Genomic DNA, 18889 nt, shown 5'->3' with positions numbered 1-18889 from the left:
TAAACAAATCGTCCTGGCCGGCCAACAGCTTTCCTGATGGGCTGCATGCCAAAGGTTGCCGATCCCTGATGTAGTGTCTGACAGCTAAGCTGCAAGTGGTTAAGAAGGAACTGGAGCAGCAGTATATCTGCCTTACCCTATATACACACTGTCTGAGGCTGTATAGCGTGCAGGCATGGATCAATGAACACTGCTGATGAAAAAAATCTCCAATCAAGAGTGCACGTCCCTATGGGTTCTCCACATTAGGTGTGCACACAGCCAAAAACTCAAAGAACCTCGATTACTGGCAGTGAAAGACTACCAGAATGACGGATTCTCTATGTAAAACTTGCCATTTACAAAAATAAAAAAGCCACTGCTGTGAGGTCTAACACAGGAACCTCATACTACTATACTTTGCCACTTCTCAGACTAGAGCTGCACTTTAAGTGTAGGAATAGCAGCTCATGAGGAGAACTAGGCCATTAGAAGCATGCCTATGTTTACAAATGCTTTTACAAGTTGGCTTCTATATAAAGGGAGCCAGGTTGAGGGTTAGGGTTTCAAAGTTGTATCTGAGCATGCACTGTGAAGTCAGCTTACTCACCGCAATGCAAATCATCCTCCGTGGTATTCAGGGAGCCATGACGAAGCTTGAAATGAAGTCTGCTGAGAAATTTGGCTTCAGGGTCTGACTTAGTTGGTGACTACAAGGTGTTACAAGACTGCAGAAGTTAGATTTATGTGAACTTCCACTAGACAAAATGCAAAAGCTTGTAGACTGGGTTCTATTTATAATCCTGATTAAGTGATTAGAATGCTGCTTGCCTTTTCTCTTATTACACGCTGGTACTGGAAATCAACACTGGTGCTCATGTTACAAAAAGGGTATTCTTTCATTATGTGACATTGAGATATAACTTGGGCTACCAAGTATCTTAGATCATCACACAATATCCTGCTTGTTTTGTACAGCAAACTTCCTGCAGTTTAGAAACATATTGCCTTCCTCAAGTAGTGGAAAACTCCTACGGATTTTTTCAGATTTTAGTTCTGAATAAGTATGCCAAACTGATCCAAGCTTACCATTTAAAGAAGCGTGTACAAACATGGATAACCTGTAGTATTTTTAAAAAGGCATCTTGAAATTAAAATAGTAAGACATTTGCTGTCTGTAACAGGTGAGTACAAGTAGATTACATGTATGAAAATCTTTATTTGAAAATACAAACATGATCCTTTAAACATTTTAAACAGATTTACACTGCAAACAAAAATAATTTACATCTTTTTGTACATTTTACATGAAAATCTGTTTAGCAGTAAAGTATTGCTGAAAACGTTCCATACCTAAATTCTCACTTACATTTGTACATTTCAAGGCACCACAACCTTATGATTTAATTGAGTAACAAATGTCAACTTGTCTAGTAAGCAATCTCTTGCCATAGGTAGGCAGGTGAGGAGACAATTTCAAGCTGCTGTGACACTATTTGTTTGAATATTTATGGAATGTGTCAATAGCTAACCATTGAAAAGGAGGAACAAACAAAAACATTGAATGCCCACAGATTAGTGCACATCACAGATCAAGTAACATTTATACAAGGATTAAAAAAATTGGTTCCTTCTACATGGAGTAAAATACCCATTTCGGCGTCAAGTATGAACACTAAAACAGACTTTAGTATTTGAGAATGGACATCAATGAAAGGACTTGAAGTTTAAAAGGGCAAAGAAAGTTGGGGGCAAATAAAATGAGGGGGTGGAAAGGAAAGAGGAGAAGCTTGTTTCAGGCATTAAGTAGTTTACGTTGTGCACTAATATATTTGGCTTGTCCAATGAAACTACTCAAAAATACTGAGCCAAATCATTCACTCACAGCTACTCTCATTCTCTACCAATGATACGGTTACTAGATTTTTGCCATGAGAGCACATGCATTCTCCTTATTTCCCATCCTAGCACAGGGACTTCGGTTCACAGATACAGGATGAAGGTGGTCAGTGCACTATGTATCAACTATAGAGAGAATTATATAGTCATCTCTTAAAACCAACAGAATACTTTAGAGAACTTAAATACGGTTACTCTTCCATTAAGGAATTATGCAACATCTATAAATAAATATTTTAATCTATTTTACAAACTATAAACTACTGAATAAATACAAAAAAGTTGTCATTCCATACAAATGCACTTCATTTTCTTTAAATGATAACCTAATGATTATTTTGTGGCACAAAGAACTAAGTTTACTTTCTCTCAAGACAAATCCACTGAATTTTTATACATGTGTAGCAGACCTGCTGCAGACTGTCCTTTTCCTTCTGCAAGTGTTGATCAGAATTACTCAAAGTCCTCTTCATAATCATAGTCATCCAAGTCTACATCAGCCAGATGGGATGGCATTTCAAAGAAAGGTCTTTTCTCCATCTGAAATTTTAGGACATTGGCCTTCTGATGGTCTACAGGATTCAGCTCTGCCTCATAACTAGGAAACAGACAAGGAATAAAAAGACAAATTAAAGAAGGGCCCAGAATCACAGGGAAGTGCGTAGACATCAGTGTACTAATGATGCACCTGCCTTAAGAGATTTACTTCTGACAAAATTTAAGCAGCACGTAAGTATAGGTAAACTTAATTTGAATATAGCAACTCTCAAGGAAGTTACCATACCAGTTGTATTGGCTAATTTACTCTCTAGCTCAAATGTTATGTGATTTTATACCCCTTTTCATAAAAATTACACCAGCCATAGTAGGAATTGAATCAATTAAAAGGACTCAAACTCTTAGTGTGCAAGTGGAGTACTTGTAGGTAAGCTAGAGACTGCCAAATGCACCACATACATGTACTTGACAAGAAACAAATTCCCTTCTTTAGAAAGGTAGAAATTAGATTTGGAAACGTATCAAAATATGAAGGATAGTGAGGCTACAATGTTATTAAAAGTGGGCCTAATGAAGAGGAAGCCACAGTAACCCAGTGGTAGAAAGCGAGTGGTAAATCAAACAAAGCAGATGCTAGAAAACAAAAGCCAACTTTTTTCATTAATAACAAATGGCTACTTGATAAATGCTAAAATGTATCCAGATCAAGAGAATGATTTCCATGATTTTGGCAGTATCCAGCAAGATCAATTTCCGCATTGTTGCTTTAACTGGGCATCCCACTCCAAAATTTAGAGAATTTTAAGGAATTTTCTGAATGACCCCCAGTTTCTAGCACCCAGGAAGCAGTGCATCTCATGACCAGTTTAAAAATACCTCACATTTATTATGCCTCAGTCATTTTCTGAGCCAGGGTATCTTAGGTTCACATTTGTCATCCAAACTACCACTGAGTGCCATCATTCTGTACAGATGCTGTCTTTCTACAGAAAGTAGCACTTACTGAGAACAGTTTCTCTGTCTATTGCCTCCTCAACAAGGAACAGCAAGGACAAGCTGGTATACAGAGACACTAAAGAGATTCAATCCCCACTGAAGTTAGTGGAAATCTTTCCACTGCTTTCAATGGGCTTTGGATCAGACTCTAAAGTGGCATTATGTGACAAATCACAAGATCATTCTTCTAGCAACTGACAGAGATCAAAGATTACCCCTCAACCTATACTGTTTATATACCAGGACTCCACTTGGCAACCCTAAAATAAAATGACAATATTAGAGCTAGTTAGAAAAAGTTAGGTGTAATCATTTTCCCTCAGAGAATTCAGCTTCATCTAAAATGAAATACTGTGAAATTGTGTTGATTTCATTAAAGTGTCATACAGAAGAGAAAACAAAAAAAAGGTTTTCACATTGCCAAAACCTCCCATTTTGACATTTTTGGGACAAAACATTTCAATTTTTCCTTTCAATAGGACTTTGAATTTTAAATTTTGTACCACATTATAATGTCAAAATTGAAATGAAACATTTCAATCAAGCCCAAATTAATTTTTATTTCAGAAATTTTTTTTCCCCCACAGAGTTTAGAAATTCTAGGTTTCTTAATTGGAATGAAAGAAAATTTCAAAATCCTCCATGAAACAAAATTTCTGTTCTTCACACAACTCTAATAATTATAAATGTTAGCAGAGAGAGATTTCAAGGGCTAGATGGGATTTAGCGACACAACTATGTAAATGTGCCTGTGCTGGAGTGGGAGAGGATAAAGCTTCTACTTTAAACAAATTAAAAATGGAACACACCAGTCAGTCAGTTTTCCCTGACAAGTGTGTAAAAGCCTTAAAAACTTAAGTGTAATTTCTCAGATCCACTGATTCTCACTTAAATTAACTGGCTCACAGCAAATGGTGCCAAGACGACAGAATTCACTGACTAACACCCTTTTACATTATGTCCATCTGGTTACAGAACACAGACTAGATCTGTGTGTAAAAATACTCATTTTAAAATCACTGAACAACTTTAGTTGGGTATCTGAAGGACTGTGCAATTACACAGTCCAGACAGAAAGCTTTAATGGTACTGTTACTATTAACTTCTTTGCAGCCTATTCCAGGATGGGGCTGAAATCCACACTTGCTATTTGACTTACTACTGAACAGTACTTGTCACACGGACACTCTGAATAGGAGCACTGGCCCAGATTTTCACAAGTTTTACAAACACAACTTTGTGCCAGCAATTCATTGCATGGGGGACTGTCTGATCAGCAGAGCTCAGTCCCTCCAAAGAAGCATCCCTTCTCAAAGTTCTTGCTCACAAAATGTATTTGTCTGCTAGCCAGAGTTTGGAAATGCCAATGTGAAAAAGAAGAGCTGAAAAGATAGCCGCCTCCACTTCCCCCAATTCCTTTCCACCATATACTTTGTTGATCAGATAAAGTACAGAGAGCTCAGTTACCCTTCTCCTTCCATTTGAACACCAGGCTAGTCAGAATCAGCCATGTGGGAGATAACTTCCTAAGTGGGACAAGACAAAGCACTTTTGTTTTCAGTGGAACAAAAAGTGGAATCTAGAGAAAGACCAAAATCTGCCATTTTGATTCTGAAATACAAGGTAGAACTCCACTGGGAGCCCACAGCATGAAGGTAATTAAAGATGCCCTCCCCTACTGGATAGGCCATGGCTCCACCTGTCGTCCCTGGAGTGAATTTCCAGTAGGCCAGGCTGTCACAGTACGGTACACCAACAAGAGAATCTGGCCACAGAAAAATCCTAACTTTAATGCTGTTACCATTGTTTGTACTTAGGAGCCCAGCAGCCTGGACACACAAGTAGGTGACAGCATAGAAGCTGGCTAGGGAAGACGGAAGCAGAAGTCTCGTAGGAAGTGAACTGGGCTACAGGTCAGAAATGGACTTGTGAGAAGTCTTAAGAGCTGGAAAATTGATTATGACTGCAGTCATTTATATAGAGAGTGTGTTAAGCAGAGGTGAGATCAGAATTTTTTTCTTGAATTTCTAGAAGAGACTAGAGCAGGGGTCAGCAACCTTTCAGAAGTGGTGTGCTGAGTCTTCATTTATTCACTCTAATTTAAGGTTTCGCGTGCCAGTAATACATTTTAATGTTTTTAGAAGATCTCTTTCTATAAGTCTATAATACATTACATACAACAATAATTTAGTTAAGTAAATACAATTTTTAAAAATGTTTAAGAAGCTTCTTTAAAATTAAATTAAAATGCAGAGCCCCCTCGACCGGTGGCCAGGACCCGGGTAGTGTGAGTGCCACTGAAAATCAGCTCGTGTGCCGCCTTCGGCACATGTGCCATAGGTTGCCTACCCCTGGAATAGAGTTTTGTTTATTTATAGGCTTTTCTATGGCTCTCATCACTAGTACATTTGCCCCTGTCTCAGTGACAATCACTGCCCACACCCACACCCACACACTGTAAAGGATCAGTGCAATATGCTGGTGCCAGTGCTTTAAGTGTGGCCCTTCAACATTTTGTTTGGAGAGGCAGAACAGCTGTGTGATAGTGTTGAAAGCTAGCAATATAGAAATGCTGATTTTAGTCACTGCCACTATAAAAAAGTAAGAGATGGCACAATTAAAACACAACTGCATTAGTTTTTCAATATGTTGCCAAAAAAATGCACACACATGATCACAAGCTCTCACATCCAAGTTGTTTTGTGCATCCCAGATACTAGAAATTTTGGAATGGGGGCAGCTGGATGCCACCATGGTTACAGGGTCCCAGCTATGTCAATTTAATGTAGGGGTGAGAGAATTAGAGACTGAATTCACTGCTAAGATAATATCTGAATGGGTCCACCATGTCTGTCAGGCTCTATCATGAGTCCCTACCTGTAAAGTTTCAGGTGTCTTCTAAGATTAGGTGAACAGGGACAGTGAATTCAGAAATAAGGATACCTAGTTAAGATTGAGCCTTTTTATACCTTAACCTTGATCACTAAAATCAATGTGGCAAAGTCCTGGATATTTATAAGCATGTAAGAAGAGCTCCACAGCTTGGTGTGTTAAATCAATGGAATGTCCACAGTGTATGCACAGTATTCAAATGTTTAGTACTTTGATTCATTCTTTGTAATCAGAATATAGTTGTCCCCATTTAAGATTCAGTTAATGGATGTTTTAAATTAAGCAGCTGTTTGAGTTCTAGGGCACAAAATAATACATCTGAAAAATGTCTTTGATACTAGACATTTTTTCATATTCAGATAATCCTAAAAGGCAGCCAAACAATCTCTCAAAATTTTCCCAAAATATTAATCACTGGGCTGAGAACAAGCATGAGAAACTTCAGTCTAAAGATTAAATTTTTCACTTATGTTATACGTGCCTGAAAACAAGGGTTTATAATGAAAGCGACTCTTCAGCCATAATTATGGGGTTCCTAACAGACACTATAATTTACAGTCTTCTACACCATTAATTCCTTCTTTTGCAGACTGACATAAATTCTTCAAAAAAGCAAACATCCAGAATGTACTGTTTGCATTTATGCCACTGTGCACACACTGTGCAGTAAGGAAAGAGGTGGCAACACCTTTTTTCAGTCATAAAGGGTGGCAGCCCATAGATAATGTCCTATACGGTGAAGTTAACCAATTTCTATTCCATGCTAGAAGATACCTGCACTTTGGAAGAGAGTAAATAAGATTTTCATCCTGCACTACCACTCTGTTATTCCTGGTTTAAAGACACCCATGTACTCAAAAGGTTATTTAAACACTCCTTAAATTGCACATATGCCAGCATTTATGCAGTACTTTGGTTATTTCTTGATTACTAAGGAGCCCAGCCCACACACCCACTGTATCAGAAGCTTCAGACAGATTTATTTAATGTTTTATAGGTAAAATACTTTTGTCCGGGTCCTTTATTTTTTCCTCTCACTTTCCAAACACCGTTCAAATTAATAGGAATTCTCAATCTAAAAAAGAAAGGTTAAAATCTGTACTGGAATGCCCTGTTTCTAGATATGACTGTACTGAATCCCGTGATGTCAGGAGCTGAGCTTTGCTTAAGTTAGCTGTTCTAATAGACAAGACAGGAGTATCACTATTGATATTCCCAAAGGATTAATTGGAACAAACTTTGCTGAATTTAAAAACAAATTTGGATTTTCAGATAGTTGCATACATCAAGAAAGGCCAACACTACCACTTACAAAACAAAAGAAGTATCCAGGAGGCTAATCAGTTTCTTTATATAATGCAGTAACAAAGCCATATGCCAATTCAGTCACCTATTGTAAGAAAAGATCTTTATTTTAAAATCAGTTTACTCATCACTATTTATAATCTTGCATTCTCTCTTGGCCTCAACAAAAAGTCAAATGAAGTCTGCTTCATTTTGAGGTTATTATTTAACTCAGGGGTTGGCAACCTTTCCGAAGTGCTGTGCTGAGTCTTCATTTATCCACTCTAATTTAAGGTTTCATGTGCCAGTAATACATGTTAATGTTTTTAGAAGGTCTCTTTCTATAAGTCTATAATATATAACTCAACTATTGTTGTATGTAAAATAAGGTTCTAGTGTGAGTGCCACTGAAAATCAGCTCACGTGCTGCCTTTGGCACACGTGCCATAGGTTGCCTACCCCTGATTTAACTGTTTCTTTGGAATATTAAAATTGTAAACACATTTTTACTGGTCTTGTTTTAACAGCATTTAAACTGTGAGCCAACTTTAAACTGACTACAAAACAATTTGTCTTGTCCTACTCCTTAAACACTAGTATTTGTTTGCTTTGAGTCTTCTAGAAACTCACTCGCCAACTTCAACCTATTACTGTACACGTGGATTTTAGTAGCTGGCCTAGTTTTGATGCATTAGAGCAGTGGTCCCCAACGCGGTGCCCGTGGGGGCATCTTTATGCGCCCGCGTCCTGGCCCCCGGGAGAGCACCCACCGAAATGCCGCCGAATTTCAGCGGCATTTCGGCGGCGACGCCTCTCGATGACGCCGCTTGCCGTCAACAAGCAATGTCATTGAGAGGCGTCGCTGTCGAAATACCACCGAAATTTGGTGGCATTTCAGCAGGTGCTCCACCGCTGCAGTGGTCCTTCGGCTGGCACCTGCCAGCCAAAAAGGTTGGGGACCACTGTATTAGAGATATAATCATTTGGTACTTCCAAGCCAATGGTCTCTACATTGATAATATAGGATCTAGGCATGGAAGCCCAATAAAGCAAGATCAGTAAGTTATAAATATTGGTAGTTTCAATCAGGGGGGATCTATTTAAATCAACACAAAAATGGCCATACCAGATCAGACCAATGGTCCACCTAGCCCAGTATCCCGTCTTCTAACAGGGGCCAAAGGCAGATACTTCACAGGGAATGAACAGAACAGGGCAATCAAGTGATCCATCCCCTGTCATCCAGTCCCAGCATCTGGCATTCAGAGGCTGAAGGAAATCTAGACCATGTGATTTAAAACATGAAGCAGGAAACCTAGATTTAAGTAATCAATTTTAATTTTATTTTGCATTTAAATATTAGTTATTTTCCTAAAGAAAGACACTCTCTTTGGTTGGTAACCATTAAAATACACTGATTTGCAACTAAATATAGCCTTTACATTAAATTTGGTACTTCTTTTTGCTAACCAGGAGTATACACTACATGTACACACATTTATTTAAGAAATTATAGTTTACTTTTTTTACTAGATTAAAAACGTTAACTTGTGAATTTTGTCAAGGTCTATTTGGATGAAAATTCAAATTCAATTAAAAATGCATAAGACAGAATTTTTTTTTTTTAAAAACCTAGAACTACCTTAAATGTGCTGGACACAAGAAAAAAAGTTTATCAAAACATGAGTTGTTAGACAAAGGAAGCTGTAGTTATTGAATTGAACTGATTGTTTCTAGTCACCCTGTCCTTCAAGATTTTAGAACTAGAAGATCTCATACTTTCATACCAAATTTGTATTTATAGATTGGAAGAGGAAAAAAAGCTTTCTTGTTTTTGAAACTCCCAACTGGCTTCTTAACTTTGAATTTGCTAGTCACTGATCTGAACTAGTTGAATACATTTGAAATAAAAAAAATTCTCTGCATGCTTGCTGGTTTCTCTGCTCAGCAAAAACTGGCTTAGCACTTTAACAAACTTTGGTTCCAGGGGCTCAGCTAGTGATTTCAACTAGTTCAGTGGTTTGACTTTCTTTTAAAAACTTGGCAGCAAATGCATACTGCTTAATACTACTTTTTGTATGTAATTTAAATGATTTTAATAGTTATTTTTAACAGGTTTAGGCCTTAACACATAATTAATTTCTAATGTAATTTTAAACAGATTAAAAAAATAAACCTGTATTAAATTTAAATAAAGAAATCTAGTATCTATTTTTTAAAAAAAGATTGTACAAAAAGCAGAGTATTTTATCCACCCTGGCTCCCATCAGACAACAGAAATGCACTGCCTCACTTGAAAGATTAAAATAAATTAGGACACCAGTACAGTAGATTCTGCTTAATAGCAACCTGGGTATTAACAACTTCAGGTTAACAGCAACATCCCAGTGATTTCAATGTTAATGGGATTCAGCTTTTGGCAATGGCATGCTGCTTACTAAGAATGTTTTTTGGAAGAAAGGCCCCAACTGCAGGCAGCTTTGCAAGGCTGCAACCAGGGAAGAAGTTTTGGGCTATGCTGGTGCTCAACCTGTTCCAGTGCTTCCTTTTGGGGCTGCAACCCACAAAACTTGGGGCCACACGCAGGTGGTCTGGGGCTACAGGCTGGGAAGGGAGGCTGTGGGCCTGGTACCTCTCCCTGCACCTCCCAGACTGTGCCCTAGCAGGACTGCACACAAGGAATGCAGTGCTGAGATGTGCTAAGCCCTAATCCCCAGAAAGCAAATGGAGTGGTACTGTGCATCTGTGGGCCCCTACCACCTCTGCTACCTATAGAAAGCCCCTGCATCCAGGCAGCAGTCCCCTTCCCCACAGGCAGGTTTGCAGCCAGGGAAGGCACATCCTAGCGCTTCCTTCCCTGGCTGTAGTCTCAAAAACTTGCCTTTCACTTATTGGCAACTGCCCGATAATGGCAACTTTTTGCTGGCAACTTTTTGCTGGCAACTGAGGCTGGTTGCTAATCAGCAGAATCTACTGTAACTTTAAAACACCCACCTCAATGATTAAAGGGTCAGAAAATTAATCTTAAGGCAATGAGTGGTGCAAGTTATAGAGCAAGAAAACACTGAGAAGCAAGACTCTAGAAACACTGGTAAATTATGCTTATAGAAATATTTAGCAAACTTCATAGGGAAACATCAATTAAACCATACTCTAATTACCCTGTCAACTGGGGATGTCGATGCTTAGGAGGAGAGAAGTTAGAAATTAAGAACATTAAACAAACTCAACTCTGGATCTTATGCAAGGATGTGATATTTAGAAACATGCAGCCCTGCACCAGTAGGAACCTCTGGACCTTCTCAAAACAAGCATCCTTACCTTAACATTTCCTTACCCTAGCCCCAGGCAAGGCTAGTAGTCAGAGAAATCAGAATCCCTAAAATTTTACAGAAGGAATGTCAGTGTTCTGCTGATGCAGGGTTTTTTTTTTTTTTCCTGGTAAAAACAGAAGAACATAAAACCACTAATAGCTGAATCTGAAGGAACATCTGATTACTTTGCTGTGGCATCATGTTACAGATGCTAGATTTACAAGTATGAAACTAAGAAATATAACCAGTTTCAGTTTAGCTCCATGGTGTTGGGATTTATATTTCCCTTCCATTCTCCAATAGGTATTTACATATAAAGGGTTTGCATTGACTCCTAAAAGCAGACATTCAGGAGACATTTAAGCGATAGTGGTCTTTCAGCCTGGGAATTTGCAAAAAAGTTCACTACTTATGCCTGGACACATCTTTCTAAGAGGCCTCGGACTCAAGCTACTAGAACCTCTTGCGCAAACAAGCTCTAGACCAGAAGCTTGCAGTCTTTTTGGTCCTTTTTAGAGAAGATTTTGCAGGCGCCAGAGCATTTAACTGAATGCCCTTTTCAGAGGCATAAAGGCACTTTTCATGCCCATCTGATATGGAAAACCCAGGAACATCAACACCCTTTATTCTTTCTGACAGATCTTACATCTTGAGGCCAATGGCAACTTCTTAAATTTTTGCGCCCCTCCCCTTTTTTTAAAATAGTGGTCTAAAGCTACAACAGCAAACACAAAACCTGAGTCCTAAACACTTACTATATAAAGGTATTTAGACTATTAAAAACTAGATTTGAAAGACTAGCATGGAGTACAGTAGATGTTGGATTTTGTGATTGCTCTGGCAGTTGGATAGCGAGTAGCTGAGGCATGATTAGATGGGTGGGGTATTTATTAGAGAAGGAAGAAAAATAAAATTGTGTAATAGTTTAAAGTTGTTTCTATCTTACAGCGTCCAAAACAGACCTTTTTTTTGTTTGTTTTTTGACTTTTATTCAAACATTTTGTTTATTGAAAACCAGATTTTTCTGTAAATGAAAATTTTTCATGTTTAAATACATTTTGTGAAACTGCTTTTTAAAAAATTGATTTGAAAAAAAAAAGACTGACAAACTTTGTAACACATTAACCAGTTCTAGCACTTATACCTCTGTCATTGGAATGTTCTCCTTGAGATGCATGAGGATGCCCTCCTGGGCCCCCTCAATACCCTCTAATCTACTGCTCAAAAAGGTTCCTTGGCCATATAGCTAGATATGGAACTCCTACAGTGGGAGGTCTGAAAGCAAAGTCATGATGGACATCAAAAGGTGTTTAATACGCGGTACTCTAATTAGTTTAGCTAACTCATAGTATTAACATTCCCCATATCGTTCTTACCCATCATTCCACTGGTCACTAGCTGCCTCTTCAGCTACCAGGATATCATACTCTTCAGCAGCATATTTCTCCCAATCAGAAATCTCTTGGTTTTCATTTTCACCATCCTGAACAGAATCAATTTTAACATTTTATTTATGCATTAAATGTATGCATACTGCATGGTATTACATTTTGTATGTTTGTGTTTAACAAGACAAAGTTTTCTTACCCTCAACATAGAAAATTGATCCTTCTGCTCATGGTCAAGGTATTTTTCAATGTTGAAAAAGGTATCAAAGAACACGTTTGCTAACTTACATTTCTTTAAGTCATGGAGAGTAATTTTCTCTGGGAAAAGATTAAGAGAAGTAGTAAAATATTTAAAAATATAAACTGATTGAGCTATAATTCATCCCTTCGCTGAAAGTGCAAATGTGTTGAAAATTTAAAAGGAAAAAAAAGAGTCCCCGTTTTGCTCAAGAACTAAAAATCTATAAGGTTATCAGCACTATTTCAGTTTAAAGTTACAATTTTCAGTAACCATTTTGATGAAGAGTGATTTGATATGCTCTGGGTGTCTTATATAAAGAAATTATAACAGGTCCCAATCTGCCTTAAAACTGGTTTAAAGATAAACTTGAATATTTAAAACTTCAATTCAACATTTGATCATTGAAGTACAGGTGTCTGCCTGTGCGGGGTCACGTGCAGAAATGAAGCCTATGTTTAGGGTGGTTAACTCCTTAGTTAAGATGACATTCTCTAAACACTTATGGGTTTGAAGGGCTCCTGCTGTTTCAGAACCAGCTGGGAGCAACTTCTCAGCTGGTTTTGTGCTCACTGCTGTCTTATTTATTTCCCCCACATGTACAAAGCATAGTTCCTTTCCCATGGAGGGCTAACAATGCTCCCTGAACTCCCATGAGGCAAGTCTTCCTGGATGTCAGCGTAGCTTCTGCTGGGATCCACCTGCCCCCAGGATTTTCCCCTGGTCCCTCACCTATTTCTCCATAACAGCTTCCCCTATTATTCTCCTTCTACAATCCTTCTGTCTGCCTCTTCCTCCTCCAGTCCAGTGAACCACATGTTTGGCTTCAGTCCAGCTCTCCTTTCCCACTACCCCTTCCTCAGCCCTCCAGCTTCACCACACACCAACAAAGTGCAAGTGAGTCATTGAATTGTAACTCCCTTGCTGGACAATGGCTGTTGATGGTTATTCAACACCCGCCCAGGTGCTGGTTAGCTCCCTTGTCCTCGTCTGTGGGGATCTAATATCTGGGCAATTCCCCAACTCTCAGCATATTTTAGTGCTTCAGTCAGTTTCTTTTCGACCACATTAGAGAAGTTTTGTAACCTTTAAATAGCCCTTAATTTGAGCAAGGAAGGTGGGGGTGAGTGTGAGACTTCAAAATAATTACTATGTTCAGTGAACAAAAATTATAGGCAGTACAACAGATTCACACTCCAGGAGGCTATTAAAATCCAAGGATGTCTAAGAACTGAGTGCATGACATCTACGTAGCAAGATCACTTTAAATGTCTTAGGAAAAAAATATGACTACGTATAGATAATACATAAAAAGTGTCAATAAGAAAGTGTTATTGAAATTTAATTCCACAAGAAAAATTAATAGATGCTCTGCAAGATAAGAGAGCTGAGCTACTCATCCTATACCTTTAAAATAAAAAACAGATAGGCCAGGTCTAAATTTATGCTACAATGCCGAGTGCATGCAATGATATTGTGAATACATTATATGTTTGGAACTTCATGTATCTACTCTGCAAATATGTTGGATGGAAACCAATACAAGGCTGGTTGTTACTGAAATAGGTTACAGGAAACCTAACCATAGTCAGACAGACATTTAGACATTACTTTTGGACAGCCTGACTCATGTGTAGTGTCAAATATAATGGACTGATGGACTCCAAAGCCTTATCCTGAGCTAGAAGCCAAAGCTTCCAACATGTGGAGCAAATGAAAGTGGCTTGAAGATGTAGGAATAAGAATAAGGGATACAGATTACTGTTGCACACTTCAGTACCTTAAGGAGTTTAGGAAAGACAAGAAAAACTACTTGGATTATGGAAAACCGCAGAATGGATCAGTCACTACAGCCTGATGCTCACTTAATATTTAAGAGTTTTTGTCATCAGGAATAACATTTTCTATATTAAACTTGAGTTTCTTCTGTAGGTTTTATCAGCTAAGGGTCAAATTTAGGAGTATTAAAATGCAGTAAGCCCCTAATGAATGTTAAGTGACTGAGCTGCTCAACTCTTGAAGATCAGGCCACTTTTTAGGTGCCTAAATATGGATTTAGGATACTAACATTTGGCACCAACATTTGAAAATGATTGCCCTTGTCTAAGCCAAGTCATTCCACAGCTGATTAATAGTTCATTTATCTTTTAATCTCTGTCAAACATTAGTTTTCTCATTTCACTTGTGCTTCTACAAAGAAACCTATAGTTGCAGTATGGAGCCTGTCAGTTAAAGTGAGATAGACAGCCCTGGGTCGCAGTCAGTGATGCAGGATTTCAGTTTTTGAGCACAATCAACTTAGCTATGAGAAGGAGCATCTGGATTCATATAAAGAAAAGACTACAAAATTTTAAAATAGGTCTTCTTGATTTTAATGCGCACAGTAATTCACTCAGCAGACATTTCATTTCACAAGCACAAACATGTTCCAGTGGAAGGACCCCCGTTACAGAACTATTAACCAACATTTTCTGGTCTAAGTTTTTTTGCTGAACTAGTAACGAAGATTAGGCCTAACAATCTGATTCTTACTATAAAAACAGACTGATATTCTAGGCTGATCAGTGAACAGCTACTTCTGCTTAATTAGGAGTATTAAGCTTGATCAACTAGCAAAGGCAGATTCACAACACAGCCCAATGATGACCCCATAGGCCAAGACCAAATTAATCTGAGAGAGCAGAAAATAGTTATAGAATGGAAAGAAGCCCCTTACCATCACATTGTGGCTTTACAAGATCCAGCATCTGGCACAGACAGTCTTCAAAAGGTAGAGGTTCAATGGCCATGTTATCCAGTTTTTGGCACTGTTCCTCATAAAAGTACTCCAGTTCATACATAGACAATGCACCATCCCCATCAAGATCCATACAGCGAAACCAGTATTCAATGCTGAAATAAGTGATAACACTAACTGTTTACTGCATGAATGGGTCTTGGCAAACATCTACTTAAAAAAAAAACCTTTTACAGACATTGGACAGCTCACAGATCACACTGCATAGCTTTAAGCATACCTAGTAGGGATTTGCATTAAGTCAAGAATGGACTATCATGATACAGCAGACTTCTGCATAAACACTTCTCTCACCAGCTGCTGACTCAAGGTACAATACAGGGTAAGCTATATTGTGCATTTTAAAAATACCTTTAAATTAAGTAGGTAAGAGGACCTAATTCCACCTCAGATATTTGGCCACAATTCCCAATGAAGTCAATGGAAAGTGAAGTCATTAAGAGTCAAATTCTGGCTTCCTACAAGAGTTCACACTGAAGGACTACCTTATATTTCATCAACACCTCATAGTTCTGCTCTGTCATAATGCAGCTCTTACTGAAGTCTTTGATGAATGAAATTCTGCTTTGCAATATGGCATTATTTGCACGCCTATCCCTACTCAGTATTAGGGTGGAATAAAATATAACCCCATAAAATAGCAGCACTACTTAGGGCAGGTCTACACTACGGCAGGGATCGACACTCGGAGATTGATCCACCGGCAGTCGATTTAGTGGGTCTAGCAAAGACCTGCCAAATTGACTGTAGATCGTTCTCCAATTGATCCCTGTACTCTACCCCCGACAAGAAGAGTAAGCTAAGTCAACGGGAGATTTTCTCCTGTCGACCCCAGGGTAACTCGACCTAAGGTACATCGACTCCAGCTACATTATTCACGCAGCTGGAGTTGTGTAGCGTAGGTCGACTTATTGAGGTAGTGTAGACATAGCCTCAGTTAACCATATTCATAGGCATTGAAAGAGTGCTTTGAGGAGGAATTAATGAAGAACCAAAACTGAAGAGAGAATTCTGGCATAAAGAAATTTCTTTAGCCAGCTTCCTTTTACACCCTACTTTTTCTATAGATTGGTATTGGGTTAATAACTTCCTCCTTACCAGTTCAGATTCACTTTGCTTGTGCAGTGACATCTGTCTCACACATTTGGCATTATAACGTCACTATAATGTCAGAATAGAATGAACATGTTCAAGGAAGACCTTGTTTGAAAGTGAGAGCTTTGAAAATTACCAAATCTAGTTAGAAAGAACAATTTTATATGAAGGATAGGTAGATTAAACCTGATATGTTTGAAAACATTCCTCTAACACAAAACCCCTCTTTAAATGAATCAGACTCAACAGCTGAAAAGAGGCCAAAGAAAATCAAATGAAACATACAGATTAAAAACACTAATTAGAAGTATTCAAATGCAAACTGCTTTGGAATTTAATGGGTCAAGTCAGATAGGTATGTTCTGCCAGTTTATAGTTAGAGGCAGATAAAGCCAGTTTCTATCTAGTTAGGCTCAAGTGTCAGTTAATTCTTACCTAGTTGGAGTCTTTTTGTCCTCTTCAGATATCAAAAACCAGACAAAATCAGCGTAGCTAAGTTTTCCTTCTTTCTGTGCTTTTCTGCCCCTTAAAGACCAATCCAGGTATTGACATAAATGGAAAACAAGAATACGCAAGTATTTTAAGGCACTGAAATACTGCAACAAAACTGGGACTAGACTTGATCACTAAAAGGGTCATTTTCATTTTGTTCATGTTGATTTTGTTAATTTTAAAATTTACTCAGAAGCTGACATCGTAGTTGAAGTTAGGGAATGCAGCTCTGGCTCAGGATCAGCAACACTCCATGTGCTGTCCCAGCCCTAACATCCCATATGAAAGAACGGGGAAGTGGATGGCACAGCGTACGGTGAGGAGGAATTCTCAGTGGATGGCTCTTTAAGGCAGCTGATTAGGCCTCAACTGGAGTATTGTGTCCAGTTCTGGGCGCCACATTTCAGGAAAGATGTGGAAAAACTGGAGAAAGTCCAGAGAAGAGCAACAAAAATGATGAAAGCGCTAGAACACATGACCTATGCAGGAAGATTAAAAAACTGGGTTTGTTTAGTCAAGAGAAGAGAAGACTGAGGGGTGACATGACAGTTTTCAAGTACATAAAAAGTTGTTACAAGGAGGAGGGAGAAAAATTGTTCTGGTTAACCTCTGAGGATAGGACAATAAGCAATGGGCTTAAATTGCAGCGAGGGCAGTTTAGGTTGGACATTAGGAAAAACTTCCTAACTGTCAGGGTAGTTAAGCACTGGAATAAATTGCCTAGGGAGGTTGTGGAATCTCCATCACTGGAGATTTTTAAGAGCACGTTAGCCAAACACTTGTCAGCGATGGTCTAGACAATACTTAGCCCTAGTCCAGTCACCTGCATTCATGACAGACGACCTCTTCAGGTCCCTTCCAGTCCTATGATTATGGCTGCTTAGGCAGCAAGTAGGGCTGACAATCTGGTTCACTATTATGTATATATAAAATTTTTAGAATTACATTTGAATTAAAAAAAAAAAGAGTCCTGTGGCACCTTACAGACTAACAGACGTATTGGAGCATGAGCTTTCGTGGGTGAATACCCACTTCGTCGGATGCATGTTCTGGAAATTTCCACTACATGCATCCGACGAAGTGGGTATTCACCCACGAAAGCTCATGCTCCAATACGTCTGTTAGTCTATAAGGTGCCACAGGACTCTTTTCTGCTTTTACAGATCCAGACTAACATTGCTACCCCTCTGATATTTGAATTAAAAATACAAAAAGTTGCACAGCATTTTGTAGTCTAATCTGAGAGTGCTTGGAAAGCAACAAAGGAAGAGCAACAATGATACTTTTTTGGCAAAACATATAATTGTCGCTTTTCCGTTCTTGCTTTCCAAGCACTCTCGGACGTATATAGATATAAATATATGAGAATGACTGTCAAGCGATTAAAAAAAATTGTGTAATTGCATTGTTAAACAATAGAATACCATTTATTTAAATATTTTTGATTTTTTCTACATTTTCAAATATATTGATTTCAATTACAACACAGAATACATAGTGTATAGTGCTCACCTTATTTATTTTTTATTACAAATATTTGCACTGTTAAAAAAAGATAGTATTTTTCAAGTCATCTAATACAAGTACTGTAGTGCAATCTGTCATGAAAGTTGAACTTACAAACGTAGAATTATGTACAGAAAATAACTGCATTCAAAATAAAACCATGTAAAACTTTAGAACCTGCAAGTCCACTCAGTCCTACTTCTTGTCAGCCAATTGCAAAGACAAACAAATTTGTTTACATTTGCAGGAGATAATGCTGCCCACTTCTTGTTTACAATGTCACCTGAAAGTGAGAACAGGCACTCCCGTGCTACTGTTGTAGCTGGCATTGCAAGATATTTATGTGCCAGATGTGCTAAAGATTCATATGTCCCTTCATGCTTCAACCACCATTCCACAGGATGTGCATCCATGCTGATAACAGGTTGTACTCTAACACAATCCAAAGCACTGCGGACCGACGCATGTTCATTTTCATCATCTGAGTCAGATGCCACCAGCAGAAGGTTGA

The 18889-nt window shown here is 38.4% G+C and overlaps 1 protein-coding gene across 4 annotated transcripts in view; it reads right to left on the bottom strand.

Moving 5' to 3' along the window:
- Positions 1 to 1198: 1198 nt before the first annotated feature.
- PPP2R3B (protein phosphatase 2 regulatory subunit B''beta) overlaps positions 1199 to 18889 on the bottom strand; it is a 101817-nt gene continuing 84126 nt past the window's right edge. The window contains exons 10-15 of one of the 4 annotated variants that reach the window (XM_045004677.1): positions 16816 to 16905; positions 15205 to 15380; positions 12450 to 12568; positions 12239 to 12345; positions 10870 to 10927; positions 2340 to 2476 (exon numbers count right to left, since the gene is read on the bottom strand). In XM_045004677.1, the coding sequence (XP_044860612.1) occupies positions 10903 to 10927; positions 12239 to 12345; positions 12450 to 12568; positions 15205 to 15380; positions 16816 to 16905 (517 nt within the window). In that variant the 3' untranslated portion in view covers positions 2340 to 2476; positions 10870 to 10902. The other 3 variants (XM_045004683.1, XM_045004659.1, XM_045004669.1) reach the window with 3 other exon arrangements.

The sequence above is a fragment of the Mauremys mutica genome, chromosome 1 (genome assembly GCF_020497125.1).
Source record: "Mauremys mutica isolate MM-2020 ecotype Southern chromosome 1, ASM2049712v1, whole genome shotgun sequence".
In the NCBI taxonomy this organism is placed as follows: Eukaryota; Metazoa; Chordata; order Testudines; family Geoemydidae; genus Mauremys; species Mauremys mutica.
This window is presented reverse-complemented; position numbering and strand designations above follow the sequence as displayed.